This window comes from Drosophila busckii, chromosome 2R, assembly GCF_011750605.1.
Source record: "Drosophila busckii strain San Diego stock center, stock number 13000-0081.31 chromosome 2R, ASM1175060v1, whole genome shotgun sequence".
In the NCBI taxonomy this organism is placed as follows: domain Eukaryota; kingdom Metazoa; phylum Arthropoda; class Insecta; order Diptera; family Drosophilidae; genus Drosophila; species Drosophila busckii.
In genome coordinates, this window is record NC_046605.1 from 3,055,027 (window position 1) to 3,071,437 (window position 16,411).

At 42.1% G+C, this 16,411-nt stretch overlaps 3 protein-coding genes across 4 annotated transcripts; 2 read left to right on the forward strand and 1 right to left on the reverse strand.

Moving 5' to 3' along the window:
• Window positions 1–2,675: 2,675 nt before the first annotated feature.
• LOC108597721 (AF4/FMR2 family member 4) lies at window positions 2,676–11,472 on the forward strand. Its single transcript, XM_017984413.2, has 7 exons — window positions 2,676–3,131; window positions 3,962–4,147; window positions 4,243–5,324; window positions 5,399–5,534; window positions 6,790–7,029; window positions 10,860–10,984; window positions 11,046–11,472. The coding sequence occupies exons 1-7, from the start codon at window positions 2,741–2,743 to the stop codon at window positions 11,166–11,168; spliced, it is 2,283 nt and encodes a 760-aa protein (XP_017839902.2). The 5' UTR covers window positions 2,676–2,740; the 3' UTR covers window positions 11,169–11,472.
• Window positions 11,473–11,647: 175 nt separating this feature from the next.
• LOC108596627 (angiogenic factor with G patch and FHA domains 1) lies at window positions 11,648–16,357 on the reverse strand. Of its 2 annotated transcripts, none has more exons than XM_017982574.1 (9): window positions 16,086–16,357; window positions 15,906–16,026; window positions 13,580–13,716; window positions 13,361–13,450; window positions 12,775–13,156; window positions 12,215–12,706; window positions 12,038–12,155; window positions 11,883–11,982; window positions 11,648–11,829 (listed from the first exon to the last, which is right to left on the reverse strand). In XM_017982574.1, the coding sequence occupies exons 1-9, from the start codon at window positions 16,293–16,295 to the stop codon at window positions 11,683–11,685; spliced, it is 1,797 nt and encodes a 598-aa protein (XP_017838063.1). In that variant the 5' UTR covers window positions 16,296–16,357; the 3' UTR covers window positions 11,648–11,682. The 2 variants fall into 2 exon arrangements, with proteins under 2 accessions (XP_017838063.1, XP_017838062.1); XM_017982573.1 differs by having other exon boundaries at window positions 13,355–13,450.
• LOC108596628 (hexokinase type 2) lies at window positions 14,396–15,900 on the forward strand. The gene has a single exon (XM_017982575.2). The coding sequence runs from the start codon at window positions 14,477–14,479 to the stop codon at window positions 15,839–15,841; it is 1,365 nt and encodes a 454-aa protein (XP_017838064.1). The 5' UTR covers window positions 14,396–14,476; the 3' UTR covers window positions 15,842–15,900.
• Window positions 16,358–16,411: the final 54 nt, after the last annotated feature.

The window sequence follows — 16,411 nt, forward strand, 5'->3', positions numbered from 1 at the left end:
GCAACAACAACAATAAACAATCTCAAGGCACAGCAGAGGCTGCAATCCAATACAAAAAATGCAGAATAAATGCCCAAAAAAAAAAAAACAACAACAGCGACAAAAATAAAAACAGGTATTTTAAGCAGGCAGAGCGGCCAACGGTCAAACTGCATTAAGAAAGAAAAAAAATACCTAAATAAAAAACACACACACAAGCAGCATAAAGTGCATAAGTTTGTGTGTATGTGTGTGTGTGTGTGTTGTTATTGAAGTTTGGCAATGCAGTTGCTAAGCTTTTGCCGGCGTTGCATGCATTTTATGCGCTTCTCCTTGCATTTTGCTGTTGCTGTTGCTGTCCTGCCAGGCACCAAATTTGTGCTGTGGTTATTGTTGTTGCTGCTGCTGCTGCTGTTGCAGGCAGGAATGTGAAGCATTTGAGTAAAAGCAAACTGCACAAGTACAGTAAACACACGGCTGAAACTGTTACAACAACAACAACAACAGCTGTAACTTAAATAAATAACAAATTCTAAAATAAAATAAACCCACTGACTGCGCCAAAGTCTAAAAATAGCAGCAAAAGCGTCTCTTTGCACGCGGCACGACAGGAATGCAGCTTCAATGCAAGTGCGTGTGTGTGTGTGTGTATCTATGTGTGTGTTGCAGACAGCGTCTGGCTTAAGCTGCAGTCGACGGCGCGCTATCGAACCAAGCAATCGTCCAAGCGAGCGACCAAACGTACTCGACTATCATATAAAATGTCGCAACGCATGTTAACGCAATAATTTTGCAGCTACCCCGCTGCACTAGGCTACAGCCACGCCCCCCCGCCTAGCCCCCTCTATCGCTAGTTTAAGGCCAGGCGACTGAACCATGACGCAGTAGGTCATTAATTGTTTACGAGGAAATGTGCGCAATGTGTCTGGGCAGACGGCAAGCTGCTAAGCAGCGTTCTACACGTTGCAAAAATAAAAAACAAAAATTTAATATAAAAAAGAAGAAAATTGTAGTTGTACTTGTTACTCCAAGTATTTATATATTAATCAAAAAAGTATCAAAGCTTTTTATTCTGTATGCCAACAAATATTTTTATTTATATTATATTTTAATTAAATTCTCTCTCTTCTAGCTTAAGTCTAATACATTTTCAATATGCTATTGCTTCAAAGAATTATTCGCTTATTTATTTCCTAAGCTTTTTGCGCAGTGTATGCAAAGCCAGTGAACGCCGCATGCGTCGACCAAAGTCAGCAAAGTTAAAAAGCAAATACAATTTTCTCAAGTTGTTGTTGTTAGTCGCTTGTTGGTCGCTCTTCAAGCCTGATGGGGCTAATTTTCGTTAGATAAGAGTCAGCCTTGGGCAGACCAGAGCACTCAGCGCTAGCAGCAACAGCTGCGGAGCGAGGGGGGGAGGGTGCGGCGAAGGCTGCTCAAGGACGTTGCCACAAGTTGTATCAAATTAGGCTGCTTGAGCTTGGAAACGCAACGCAGCAGCGCGTCCGTCAGTCACACTCCAGTCACGTTTCGGTTTTTGGCTCAATGCAATTGTTGCATGTCTACGCTGCATATGCTTGTGCCTCAAGCACGTCCTTAATGTCAAGACGCAGCCCAAAATAAAAATAAAATAAAAAAAAACCCAAATGCCAAACAAAATTCAGACTCAAACGCAGACGCTGACGAAGACGAAGACAAACGCGACTGCATTATGCGCCAAACCTAACAACAACAACAGCAACAACAAGAAGAAGAAGAAGTTCGCGCACCTGCCTCAGTCGACTGTCTGTGCGACATTTGCCGGCCGCATATTGCAGACGCAGCAGACAACAGCAACATGATGATGATGACAGCCAACAAGCAACAGGTTCTTTATTTTTAGTAGTCGCATTTTGAAAACCGCCTGCTCAATGTCAACTCAACATTTGAGACTTAATTGTTGCCTCTTTGCAGTCTCTCTATGCCAATGTGTGTGTGTGTCTTCTACACTTCTCTCTGCTTATTTTTACAAAACATTCTTTGTGCTCATTGCTGTTGTTGTTGTTGTTGCTGTTGCTGGTTGCATCATGTTGCTTGAAGCATGTGCTTCATTCAAGTGACGTTTGACGTTGTTGCCACAAGCCTACAAGCTGTTTGCCATCTAACATTGTTTCTAAGCTACAGTGAAAAGTGCCTATATATACCAAATGATGAATATAGAATTGATGAATTGTTAAGAATTTTAAATAAGTTTTAGGGAAATTAATGTTCAGCATTTTCTTACAATTGTTGCATAACTTAGAATAAATTTTAAGATAATTCGCTGCATGTAATTAATTATTTGAAAATGTTCTACAGCTTGAACATAAATACAAAATAAATATATACTTATGTGCTGTATTTAATTTGAAAAATGTCTTCGTCTTTCATTGCAGCTTAGCAACAAACAATTGCCGCGCGACTTGTCATGCATCAACAGCAGCAACAACAGCAGCAGCAGCAAGATCAAACAAACAGTCAGAACAATTTAACATTGCTAAAATCAAATTACAAATACAAGCGCAGAGAAATGCTGACAATGCGCGTACTTCCTGCGGCAGATGCTAACGTAACAACAACGGAAGCGCGTAAGCGCAAACCAAACCAATTAGCGGCAACATTGTCAAACACGCAGACGTCAGCAGCGGCGGCAGCAACACCAGCAACAGCAGCAACAACAACTGTTTGCAAATGTAGCACAATTCTAAGTTTATTTATAGTTATCACATGGAAGCTTCTGCAGGCAATGGCCAATTGCTTGCGCTATGCTGTCCGCATAATTGCCAATAATGCTGCTGCTGCTGATGGTGATGATGATGATGTTGCTGCTGTTGTGTATGAGAAATGCGTTGAGCAAGTGAATGCGATGGCCGCTGGCCCTGACCATGACGTCAATGCGGCAAACATACGCACTACGCACGCTGCTAATGATGAGGTGTCAACGGCACGTGAACAACAACAGCAACAACAGCAGCAGCCGGCACATTCATCTAGTTCTAGTCTACAAAAGCGCAATCGCTGCTTGACAACAACAAGCCGTATAATGTTGCTGCCGGCAACTGCAACTGGCAAGTCTGGCTGGCCAGCATTGATGACTCTGTTAATTGCATTGCTGTTGAGCATGCGCCTGGCAGCGGGTAAGTTGCATCTGTGTTGCTGCTGTCAGCTTTATTTAAGGCTTGACTCGAACTCCCACACAGGTAACATTAAAGTGGCGCCAGTGCGTTTCTCTCTGTATGTGTTTAGCATACATTTGAGTTTGAGTTTCCATGCATATAAATATATTTTGGTAGCATCTTGAACAGCTGCGCGTTCATTCGCCTCCAAATGTGAGTGTACGATAAATGTGACACATTATATCCAAATATGACGCAATTTCTTTCCCAACAACAACAACAAAGACAAATCTTGTTTGTTTGCTTTGGAATTTTTCTCGCGCTTACGCGCGCGCTGCCAAATCAATCAGAAAATAACATAAATAAAACATTTTTGCCAAAGAAATTATTTATGACCTCGCCTGGCATTTATTAGCACCCGACATATTTTTATTTTTCAACAAAATAAAACCCAATTGCCGAGCTACAAACACATAGACACAGTCGTCTTACTTATTTAAGCAAAGTGTTTTGTTTAATAAATAAGCAATCATTGCATTTTATTTAAGAAAATTAATTAATTTACTCATATGAAACAATATTATTTGTTGACCCAAGGTTTTATTTAAAACATATAAAGTATTTTTACAGTTTCCTTAAATAATAAAAATACATATTGAATAGAATAAAGAATTGAATTAAATACAATGGTTTGCTTTAGAAAATAAAAATGATCACTTCGAATTTAAAGTTATTTTTAAAAAGCGATTTGGTAACCAATTTATTTGTATTAAATTAAGTTTGTTCAACAACTTTTAATTGCCAACTATTGACACTAAAATATATGCTTAATGCTTTTTTTTTTATTTCAGCTGGCACCTGCTGGCAAACGCAACAGAGTCATGATAAATGCAGCAACCTCTATTCAACAAACATCACAAAATTGGAATGCTGTGGCGCTAGCCAAACCTTTTCGTATACGGATCGTGAGCTGTCCAACGTGGAGCATTTTTTTGCAACTGCGATTGGAGGCGGCGTTGAATGTGCGCCGTGCATGGGTGAGTGTTTAATTGATGTCAAAACAAGCAGCAACAGCAGCAATAATAAAATAATAATTTGAAATTATGCAAAATTTGTGCTTTGTGATTCGCAGAGAGCTGCAAGAGCTTTAAATGTGGTGCAAATAAAAAGTGTGTGAAGCGCAAAGGGCGGCCAAAGTGTGTCTGCGCGCCTGAGTGCGGCGCAACATTGCGACGAAAGCAGCGACAACAGCAGCAGCAGCAGCAGCTAGAGAAAGCGGCAATGGCGTTGCGTGGCTCACGTAGTCTAAGTAGTGAAATTATAAACACCAATTTAGATTTAGATGGCGCCAAACGCCAGCATAAAAATAACAACAACAATGGCGCTGATAACCAAAGAACACAACAACAACAGCAGCAGCAGCAACAGCAACAGCTACAGCCAATGCCAAAGCGAGCGAGTCATAGAAAACAGGGCGAGACAAAGCATAGAAGACTTTTGATTATAGACAACAGCAATTTGCAAGAGCAGCCCACAACCAGACGGCTGCACTTGAAGGGTGGAGGCAGAGTTAAAATGCAGTTGACGCCGTTAGCGAGCAACAGCAACAGCAACAGCAACGAGCGGCGCAGACATAGAAAAATCAACAGCAGCAGCAGCAACAATAACGAGTATAGCAACAACAACAACAATGGCAAACACTTAACAAGATCAATGACGACGCTAACGTTGGCAACAGGAGCCAATGACTCGTCCACGCCTGCGCAGACGTTGGCACAGTCTAGACACAACTTGGCAAATGCTAATGAACCCGCCAACAACATTAATAGACAGTCAGAGCAGTCGCAGCAGCAGCAAGACAATGCCAAAGCTCGACTCAGACATCAGCAACAACAACAACAACAACAGCATGCTCCAAATCATGCACAACAATACGACAATGGCAGTGAGCAACAGCAGCAGCAGCAGCAGCGCAGGCGTAAGCATAAGCACAACCACAAGGATCAGCGCACAGCAGCAGCAGTGGCAGCAGCAACATTGCTGACAGAAAATACCACAATGTCTGTGTCTGGGTCTCGCTCTGAGTCTGGCGCACATCAACGTCTGTTGTTGACTGAACACGGAAGTGCAACGGCTGCGTCATCGGGCCACTTGGCTAATGTTGATGATTTAGCATATCTGCCTGGAATTTATGAGCCAGCAGCAGCAACATTGGTAAGTCTATGCCTAGTTTTCATTGCATACAGCCAGGCGCGCTTTACAAGCTTCACTTCACTACTCCACAGCAGCAACAGCAACAGCAACATATAAATCCGGTTTGTGGCAACGATGGACGCACCTACAATACTGAATGCCAGCTGCGCAAACGCGCCTGTCGCACCAACAACGCCCAACTGGAGGTCGCCTATCGTGGCCACTGCAAGAGTAAGTCAAAAATCCAAGGGGGTGGTGCGGGGTAGGCAGGGGGTTGCTTGCGTGCCAAAACGGCGCAGCGCCACAATTAGATTAGATGACAAATTATTGCACATTTCAATTACGGACAAAACAAAAATCCAAAAAAAAAACAACTCAAATACAACTCGTCGCCAGAGTTGCGCACTGGTCAGACGGCCACGCCCATTTTGTAGGCAAACGCTCTTACGCTTTCGCTGCATTGCTGCCGTGTAATAATTTAATGATACAGGAAGCACTCGCAAACATGCTCAAATGATCAATAAAAATGAACAAGAACTTTGAGCAGCAGCCAGCAACCAGCAACTAGCAAGCAGCAACTGGCAACTAGCAACTGTTTTGGCCACGGCCATAAGAACTTGTTGGATTAGCCGCAAGCTGTTGTTGCTAGTTGCTAGTAGTTGTTGCTGTTACAAGACATAAAACGGCAGTGGCAGCCACAGACGCCAGGCATCTAACGATGGCGCGTGCCAATGACGACGACGACGACAACATGGCACCAGCAACCAGCAATGGAATGTGCAATCGGCAATCTGTTGATCTCACTGCATAGCCAAAGCAGCTACCTCTCTCTTTCACACACACACACGCACTCTCTCCCTCTCTCTATCTGACTCTGTCTGAAGCACTTCCATAATACTTACTCGTAATTTTGTGCAGAAAAATGATTGCAATTCTTTTTTTTTTTGCGCAAGTGTCAAATGTTTGGCGCCAAGGCGTTTGCCAACTAACCATGTGCAATAATAAATTTTGACAGTTTATAGCGCAGCCTAAACATAGAAATTGGCATAGCTGTTTAATTATAGCATAATCTAATGCCAAGACAACAACATAGTTGCTGTTGTGGCAAATTAATTGCAAAGCAAGTGTTAAATTTAAATTGCAAATTTCAATGTAAATAAATTTAAAAGCAATTGAAAACAAAGTTGGGCTAAGTGTATATTATAGTAAGGCAGTAGCTTTTATAGCGTGCAAGTTAAATAAGATTTATACTTGATGTTACGACCCTTTGTCACTTCAAAAATTAATATGGACAAATGTATGAAGCCTTTAATTTCAATGCTCTATAGCAATTAAATAATTGAAAATTGTATATCAAAATTGCAGCTATGATCTTACAGTATCAGCAATATAAAGCTCTTATGGTTAGATAGACGCTCAGCTTAAATTATTGCATATCTCACTTTGTTTTTTATTTGACTAACTTATGAATTTCTCACACTTTCAGCCAGTTGTCATGGTGTGCAATGTCTGAATGGTTTAATCTGCGTAGAGGATCAGAATATGATGCCACACTGCATTGCCTGCCAGATCAATTGTCCTTGGGACGATCAAGCTGTGGAGCTGGCGGAGGAGCACGCTGTGTGTGGTGTTGATGGTCAAACATACAGGAGCATTTGTGATATAAATCGTATGATTTGCCAAATTGGACGTTCGATTGCTGTGGCATATCCGGGACCATGTCGAGGTATGTTATTTGTAAATGCAATTCAGTTATCGTTGGCTTTAAAACTCAATCAGGCTCAATCATGCTAATTGAAAGTTGCAGACTGGCAGTTGCAGTGGTTGCTGCTGCTGCTGCTGCTGCTGCTGCGGCTGCTGCAAATTGAAACAACAATCAACAGCCAAGCAGCGCAATTGACTTGACGGAGGCTGGCTACTGAGGTTACAACTGCAACCACAAGCTGCTGTTGTTGTTGCTGTTGTTGTTGCCGTCTGCAACAGTCAAGCCATATCAAGTTGCATTGTTGGCTAAAATTGCTACATTTGCTTATACGGCTCCATGATTGCTAGCAATTTGATTAGCTATGTTGCTGTCAGCATTGCTCTACTTTAACTACAGCAGCAGCAGCAGCAGCAGCAGCAGCATCTCTCTCTCGATCGCTCTCTGTCTCTCTGACAATCTCGGCATAATTCATGCTTATTAATTTTGTGGTTACAATGCAATTGATCGACTCCAATTACCAATTAATTACAATTGCAAGCTTGGCCGCCCACATTGGTTTGGTTGCTGCTGCTGCTGCTGCTTCTTAGCTTCATAGTCAGTGTCAGCCTCAATTAAAGGCGTGCCGGCTGCGGCATTCTCGGCACACCAGTCTGAGACAGTCTGACTGTCAAACAGAACTGGTTTAGTATGTCAGTTGCCGACTGTTGACTGCCGCTTGCAATTGCGTGCTAATTGCTGTGTTTTGTTGCAAATTACAGCCTGTAATTAATGTTGGCAACTGCCTAAAACCAAAATAAATGCAAAACAGGCAACTCAAACTTCAATCACAACAACAACAGCAGCAGCAGCAGCTGTAACAAATTCTTAAGCGCTACAATTAAAATCTCATTCAATAGACATTGTCCACCCAATGTAGAATATCTCATTTTATACAAGTTGATTTTTATTTTGCTATGCAGAGTAGGCGTAATTACAAGCCATCAGTCTTAGACAAGTGCGAGTGTTGCTTAGGTGTTGAAACCAATTCATAATATTAATGGGGTATGTGTTAAATTTTAATAGCTGCACTATTAAGCTAATCACACTGTGCGAAAACTTATTTAAAAAAATTGTTGCTGTTTTTAACTTTTGTGATCCCAAGCAGCGCTGCTCTTAAATTAACAACAAAATATTTCCTGAAATTAATTTTCTAAGTCAAAGAAAGAATTGCCATTTCATATAGCAAAATGTGTATGTAAATTTAACTGTCTTCTAAACAATTTCTAAATGTTTTCAATGCATTGATTAAGAACTTAATATTATAAAATATTACTTGTTATTAATTTTCTTGCTGTGTAACTAAGCGCAGCTAAAGAATTGCTTGTTAATAGACAACAACTGTTGCTTGTTGCAGTGCTTGCTGTTGCTGCTGTCAGCAATATGGCTGTGGTTGCTGCTGCTATCTGCAACTCTTCATTATTGAAGCTATTAGCGCTAAAAGTAACTCATAAATATTGGCGCAATGTACAACGCCTGCTCAGGTACAACTCAACCCAGCCACCCCCTCCCGCGCTCTCTCTTACTCTGCTTCATCACCTAGCTGGCTTGCAACATTTGCTGCTGTGTTCTTTGCACAGTAGCTGCATATTAAAATAAATTAAGATCATTAACAATTATTCACTTTTGCTTTTAGCACAAATGTTTGTCTGTCTGTCTGTCAGTCTGTCTATGTGTGTGCGTGTGTGCGTGCAGTTAGCTTAAACTTGGCATGCTAAAGGTTGCAGCTGTGCTTAAGCTACTGTTGTTGTTGCTGCCGCTTGTTGGTTGCGTCTGCAACTTTATGTTGATCTTTAGTCGATAAAACACACACACACACACGCATACGTATACGTATTTTTAGTTGTCTGTGTTGCTGGCTGCTCTTTTTTTGTTTCTTACGTTTTTTTAAGCATTTTATCTTTATGGTTAGTAAGTTTATGGTTTTCGTGTGTTTGTCTGCTTTCACATAAATATTTGCTGCGCGATCGCAAGCGAGAGAAGAAAGAGCGAGAGAGAGAGAGAGAGAGCGGACAGACAGTGTCCGTGGCCACAGAAAGTTGCCTCAAGAAATATGACTACACGTACAAACCATTAAAAACGCCATTTTCACGACGACTTTGGGCCATCGTCGTCAGCGCACGCGCGTTGTGATTGCAACTGTCTTGTGTACAAAGCCCCCCAGCCCACGCCACTTCAGTTGCTGTTGCTCCTGCTGCTGCTGCTGTTGCTGGTGGCTAACAATCTACTGAACGACGACGTCACTTTTGTCTGGCTGTGCGGCTGAGCAGTTTACGATCGTATTAAAATCACCTTAAGGAACACGCAATGCACACGCAGCGCTGACCTAAGCAGCATGCCACACAATGTTGCAGCTTGCCACGGGCGTTGATTAAACCACGTCGACATTACAAATTACAGTTGGCTGGCATTGTGACGGCATTATCAGGCTACCTAGCTGGCTGGTTGACTGGCTGCAAGGCAAGTAGCATATCCATCACAATCAACAAGTACAAGTGCGTTGGGGCGTGCCTTGCCACACTGCCCCAGCCGACGGCTGAAAATTGGCAGTTGAAATTAATAAACTTTAACTGTTACGAATTGTGCGCGACGCGGCGGTCAAGCTTTCATGCCACGTTGCTGTGGCAACAACCATCCCTCGCTATCCGCTAAGCAATTGTGCACAACACTCGCCGCTGGGCATTTTGCAACATTGTTGCCAAGTTGCAGATCATGTTGACGATAAACGCGCACACACACACATGCATTGTTGCTAGTGCGCCGCTTGGCTGCCTGAGTTACTCGCGCATCCGCGGCTACTGTCTTGCGCATGTCAGGCGTTGGGCGCTAGGGGGGCGTGGCACACACGCTTTATGTGTATGCATATTTTATACGTCTGCAGATTGGCCACTGCTCCATTGCCATTGCCCGTGGTGTGAATAATGTGGCAGCGTTCAAAATTGCAGTTGCAGCCAACAGCAGCAACAACGACATTAACAACAACACTCAATTTAAAGACGCCAAAACAGCTGTAAGCGCTTTTCAGACAAGAGTAAAAAGTGCATAGATTAATTAAGTCGACTGTTTGATGCTCTTATAGTCATAGATTATAATAATTCAAATACTTCGAGCTGCAGCCAATTGATAGTTGATTTTAAAGTATTTAAAGTTTGACAATATATATATATATATGTAGATGTATAAATTCTGAAAATAATAACTCAAATAAATTAAGTTTAAGCTAAACTTGAAGCTGTAGTAAGCCCATTGCAGTAGGATTTTGAAAGTATTTAGAATTTTAAGACTCAGTTGCAGTTGCATCTTTTAATTCTTTTTAATTTTTATAATGACAGCTTAAAATTCAGTAAAACACAAAAGGGTAGCCAAACCAATTCCACGGATTGTTGTCAAAGTCATATTAGACCCATAGCTATAACAATTCGTTTAAATTGAAAGACCCTTTGTGCAATTTGTTGTACAGCGCCTTAAAAACTCTATATTGCATTTATTTGTGACTGCAACAGCATCACGAATTACGCGTAGCTTGAGTTTTGGCTTTTACAGCTGTCTTGGCCTGGCTGAAATCTTTGCGCTGAGGGCGCAACACCTGCCAAAATTCACATGATTTTGGTTTTTTTTTTTGGGGCCAGGATATGCACGAGAGGGCCATTAAAAAAACCCGAAATTGCCAGACATAAAAAATAAAATGCAAAGCATGAAGAAAATAAAAGTAAAACTTAAGAATTTAACTGAAAGCAGCTTTAAGCTCAAGTGTGTGCGAGTCGTAAAAATTTGATTTCAACTTTAGTTTTGTGTTTTTTTTTATTTTTTGGCAGCGGACCGCGTCACCTGTGCGAACATCAAGTGCGGCCCCAAGGATACCTGTCTGCTGGATCTGCAAACGCAGCTGCCGCGTTGCGTCTCCTGTCGCTACAAATGTGCACGCAAGCAACAGCGCTCGGTAAGAAGAAGAGGAAGAGAAACAACTTGAACTATATTTTGTAATATTCGTATGCTTGCAGCCCTACAATGTGGACAAAATCTGTGGCAACAACAATCACACATATAACTCGTATTGCGAAATGCGCAAGGACTCCTGCGCTACGGGTTACTACATAGGCGTGCGCTCAACGGGCGTCTGTTAGAACAAAAAGAAACAAATAACTTAGCAAAATATCTTAATAGAAATCACATTTAGCATATGCATATTATATATCTAACGTATATATATATAGCGACGCATATAGCGCGCCACATTTCTCTGTGTAGTTCCAGCATCCAAAGATTCTCGTTGTTTGCTTTTGCTTATTTTGTTTGGCAGCAACAACAACAAATTATTTATGTAACAACAACCACATATCTTAAGAGGCTTTTCGTATTAAACAAAACACACACATACACACACACACACACACACATAAACTAATTAATTTATATAACAATTGATTGGCGAGCAACACATTTAATTTGTAACACAAAACATTATTATTATTATGATTTTTTTTTTTGTATGTGAGCAACTAAATTAATTAATCGACTGATAGCATAACCTTATATAGCAAAGATTTTTCATATCTATTATAACATAATATATATATATATATATTTATAATTGTAATTGTTAATTAAATGTGTTTCCAAACTTATCAAACTAAGCTATCAATCACTTGCATCCAACTGCTCATTGGCGCGCTGATAACGCGCTTGGGTAATCTTCAGATTGGCCAACTTGCGCTTATCCACAGGTACTGGAGCGGGCTCATTGCTGCCCAAGCCACTGGTGCCTTCGTTGCCAACAACATTGATCTGCAGCAGAGTAAATTGAATAAATGAAGCAGGCATAGAAGTAAAGCACTTACTGGCGTTAGCAGTCCCTGATTGCTTTTGCCCAAAGTTTCGCCCTTTTGCCAGCCAAGTTTGCTGAGCATCTTAAAGCCTTTGTTGCTGCTCGCAATTTCACTGCAATGCAAGTACAAAGTTTAGTTCAGTAAATATATAAAGTAATGCAGCTTACGTATTAACGCAGGCCACTTCAGTCTTCTCCTTGTCTGTGCTGCTGCCCACTTTGATGCGTCGCTGTGCGCTGCGATCGTTGTAATTAGGATTAGCAGTGCTGCTGCTTTCCACAAATTCTACATTGAAAATAAATATAAATAAAAGACTGCAAGCTAAGCAAAATTAAGATACTTGCTTTCATTTTCCAGTCCATATTTCTTTTGCAGTTTCTTTAGCTGCTCCTTATGGCTAAGAATATTGCTAGCCATAACTGGGGTTACAGCTGCTTCCTTCTCAATAAGCAAACCCGGCTCACACAGTCCGCAAGTGCTGTTGCCCTCGTGCACATGACACAGCAGCTTAGTCTGCGCTATGGCAATAACGCTGCCATGCACCAGATCCATATCAGAGCTGGCCAGCTTGGACTCGCACATGCGCTGACCATTGAGTATAGTGCCATTGCGTGAGCCTAGATCGCGGCACTTGTAGACGCTTTGCTTGGTATCGTAATGAAACTTCAAATGGCACTTGCTGACATTTACATCTGGAATGATGACATCATGAGCGCCCTCACGCCCCAACGAACCGCCCTTGTAGGTAATCAAATGCAGGCTGCCTACTGTAAGCTCCTGCACATTGGTTTCTTGCACTATAATACGCAGCGAGGGCGGATACTTCTTAGCAATGTCTATAATAATAAATGGCATTAGTTTTAGTTTAAATTGAGCAATAGAAACGCGTATTTCTTTGGCACACCTTGAAAACGTCCGGCAGCTTTGAATATAGGCACTTGGCTGTCGCTATTGTTGCTTTCCTCGTCGCTGCTCTGCGTGCTAGAACTGCTGGAGGACTCCGACAGCTCGCCATCCTCCGCATCTCGCGCTTTGCGTGAACGCCTGCGGTCCTCCTCACTATCGCTGTGCCTGTGACGCTTCTTGGACTTCTTGCTGTGCTTCTTCTTGTGCTTCTTTTTAGCTTTGCGTTTGCTTTTGGCTGCGCGATCTTTTATCTTTTGCTTCTCAGCTTTGATTTGCTTCAGCGTTTTCTTGTCCGTGATAACCTGGCCCTGCTCATCAAATTCCACTTCCAGCAGCTCATCAGCGTCATCATCCTCAGCCGCTGCCTTTTGTTCGTTGGCCTGCAACCAGTGAAGAAAAGAAATACGCGTTTTTATCGCTTATTCGAGTTTAGAGCTCTTACCTAATGCATTGCTACGCATTCGGTCTATGCTTAGGTTGCGAAAACTGTCTAAAACTGTCTTGCAGTGCACGTAAGGCCCAGGGAAAAGAGAAAAGTATTAACAACTGTTGGGCTTTGTACTGGCCTCAATGCTTACCTGCACCTGTGCTTGCGAGTGAAACTCGTACGAATCTTTGCTCTGGTCATAGCTATAATAACAGCCCGTATTGCCATCATAGTACAGTCCATATTCCTGTAGTGAGAAACAGAGCGAGTGAGTGTGAGTGAGTGATAACCTTTAAAAAAAATAAGTCACAACGCATAGCAAACAAATTTGCTGCAAGCACGTCATAAAGATTACGTATGTTGTAAATTAATTTACCGCATTATAGTAGTAGCCCGTCTTGGGATCGTAGTACATGCCAGAGGTTGGCTCGTATACGAAATTGTTTAAATTTTCCGCATGGCGTGCTGCCTGGCGCATCTCGTCCACAAAGCTAAAGGCATCCGTGGCTGAAACTGAAACAAATGATGCTTTGATTATTTAAATGTCAAGCTGTTTACAACACATTGGTTTGCTAATCTGTCGCCTTAGCAGCAGGCTTAATGTTTGACGCACAACGCTACACGTTTTATGATTTTTTCCAATAAGAAAATACAATTACATAAATAGTTTAAAAAGCAAAAGGTAACTGATAGTAACAGTAATTGTAATAGTAAACTATAAGTCATATGGTACTGTAGCATTAGACTCTAATCTATTTACTTTGCGAATCGCTTGATAAATAAATAATAATATAATTTGTTTGAACATTGTTATTGTTTTGCTTTGAAGCTCTGAATTTCTGTGGAAGCTCAAGCTTGAAATTTGATGATTTTTTTAATTGATAAGAATATATACAGAATTTGTTTTGGTTTATAAATATAAACAAAGGTTTGATTTTTGAATTCGACGGCTGGTATGTTTTCGAACAATAATAATAAAATTGCTAACTTTAAGCTAACTAATATGTTTACTCCTGCGCAGATTTAGTTTTTGTCTTGTTTTTCAATTGCAGCGCAGTTTATTAACGTTTCTTATTACGTCTGGTTTCTGGACTAAATTGCATTGCGAACTGTGAGCGCAAAAATTCTTATCAGGTGCAAGCTTTAAGCTGATACAGACACGGACACGGCCTTAGACCAAGCAGCTTGGTTAGTCGTTACTCATCGCTCAAACTAAGCAGTTGGCATCGCATTTAATTCTTATTTATATATACTAATCGTACATAATTTTAAAATGTTAGACGTGGAGGTGCGCAAGCTTATGCAACCGTTTGTGTTGAGCGATTACCAGATGCAGGAGGTGTACACACGCTTTGGCAGCGAGATTGCCAAGGGTCTAAAACGTTCAACGCAAGCGCAGGCGAATACGAAATGCTGGCCCACCTATGTGCAGGATTTGCCGACAGGCGATGAGATGGGCAAGTACTTGGCATTGGACTTGGGCGGCACTAACTTTCGTGTGCTGCTTGTAACGCTCAAGGGGCATCATGATGCCAGCGTGGATTCGCAAATCTATGCGGTGCCCAAGGATCTGATGGTGGGTCCAGGCGTGGATCTCTTTGATCACATAGCCGAGTGTCTAGCGAAGTTTGTGGCCAAGCATGATATGCGTAATGCTTATTTGCCGCTGGGCTTCACCTTTAGCTTTCCCTGCGAGCAGGTGGGTCTCAAGGAGGCCATGCTAACACGATGGACCAAGGGCTTCGACTGTGCGGGCGTCGAAGGCGAGGATGTGGGTCGTCTGCTGCATGAGGCTATACAACGTCGTGACGATGTGGAGATTGATGTTGTGGGCATTTTAAATGATACCACTGGTACGCTTATGTCCTGCGCTCATCGTAATCCCGACTGTCGCGTAGGCGTCATTGTGGGCACGGGCTGCAATGCCTGCTATGTAGAGCACGTGGACAATGTGGAGCTGATGGATCCGGCGTACAAGCGCAAACAGAAGCAGGTCATCATTAACATTGAGTGGGGCGCCTTTGGCGAGAGTGGACAGTTGGATTTTGTGCGCACGGAGCATGATCGCAAAATAGATGAGAAGTCTATTAATCGCTCGGAGCAGCTATTTGAAAAGATGACCTCAGGCATGTATCTGGGCGAGCTAGTGCGTCTGGTGCTTGTGCAAGCGCTGGAGCAGAATGTCATATTCAAACTGAGCTCGAAGCGGCAAGAGTATGCTGACATCTTGCGCAACAATGTGGACATCTTTGAGACCAAGCACATGTCGGAGATAGAGGACGATACGTTTCCAGAGTTTGCCAACACCAGGCGCATTGTGAAGCAGCTCTTTGGGCTGGAGAAGGCTGCCGTGGAAGACTGCCAGAAGCTCAAATACATTTGCGAATGCGTGGCCAGGCGTGCCGGCACTTTGGTTGCCATTGGTGTTAGTGGTTTGATCAATAGAATCAGTGATCGTCGCGTTGTAGTTGGTATTGATGGCTCTGTCTATAGATATCACCCAAAATTCGATGCCTACATACGAGAAACTATGCACAAGCTCGTCAAGTCCGATAAGGAGTTTGATATTATGTTGTCAGAAGATGGCTCTGGGCGCGGTGCGGCGCTTGTTGCCGCCGTTGCCAGCAAAACCAAGTAAACTTGCTACGTTCATGTAGCAATTAATAGCCTTAATAAATTTTGTTTTATTATTACAAACTTACGTTCTTTGGCTTCGTCCTTCTCTTGCTCTTGAGATTCCAATTCTGCTTCTGCTGCCTCCGCCAGCTCCTCATTAGACACTTGTGTTCCCATATCACGGCTGCCATTGGATTGCTTGTTCAGCTGCAAAGTATGAACAATCCTTAAAAATGCTCAGTTAGCTATAAGTACTTGCTCTTTACAAAGGGTTTTAGTTTTTTCTTATACGTTGCTATCTTGGTATCGTATTTCCTTATGATTCCATGTAACTTCTCCACATATGCATAAAGTTGCTTCTGCTCCAGCGCTTGGATTTCATTCTCAGTTTTCAGTTCAATGTAATCGTGCGCCGGCTGCATTGCGGTTTCATCTTCCCCGGCGCCGGCATCCGCTTCTGTTGTACTTTGCGACATTTTTAACAACTAAATCATTACAATATTTGATGTTTTTGTTTAAGGCAATTGTTGTTTATATAGCGATGAGCGTAGAAGTTTTAAGTTACTATCGATAATCGATGATTTGAGTTTCT

Bases quoted from the DNA above. Each gene is read 5' to 3' on its own strand.
- LOC108597721 (XM_017984413.2), top strand. From the start codon at position 2,741: ATGGCCAATTGCTTGCGCTATGCTGTCCGCATAATTGCCAATAATGCT. The intron at 5,325-5,398 runs GTAAGTCTATGC...ACTCCACAGCAG, and splicing joins AGCCAGCAGCAGCAACATTG to CAACAGCAACAGCAACATAT. The intron at 7,030-10,859 runs GTATGTTATTTG...ATTTTTTGGCAG, and splicing joins ATATCCGGGACCATGTCGAG to CGGACCGCGTCACCTGTGCG.
- LOC108596628 (XM_017982575.2), top strand. From the start codon at position 14,477: ATGTTAGACGTGGAGGTGCGCAAGCTTATGCAACCGTTTGTGTTGAGC.
- LOC108596627 (XM_017982573.1), bottom strand. From the start codon at position 16,295: ATGTCGCAAAGTACAACAGAAGCGGATGCCGGCGCCGGGGAAGATGAA. The intron at 13,157-13,354 runs GTAAGCATTGAG...CACTGGTTGCAG, and splicing joins ACTCGCAAGCACAGGTGCAG to GCCAACGAACAAAAGGCAGC. The intron at 11,983-12,037 runs GTAAGCTGCATT...CTTGCATTGCAG, and splicing joins GAAGTGGCCTGCGTTAATAC to TGAAATTGCGAGCAGCAACA.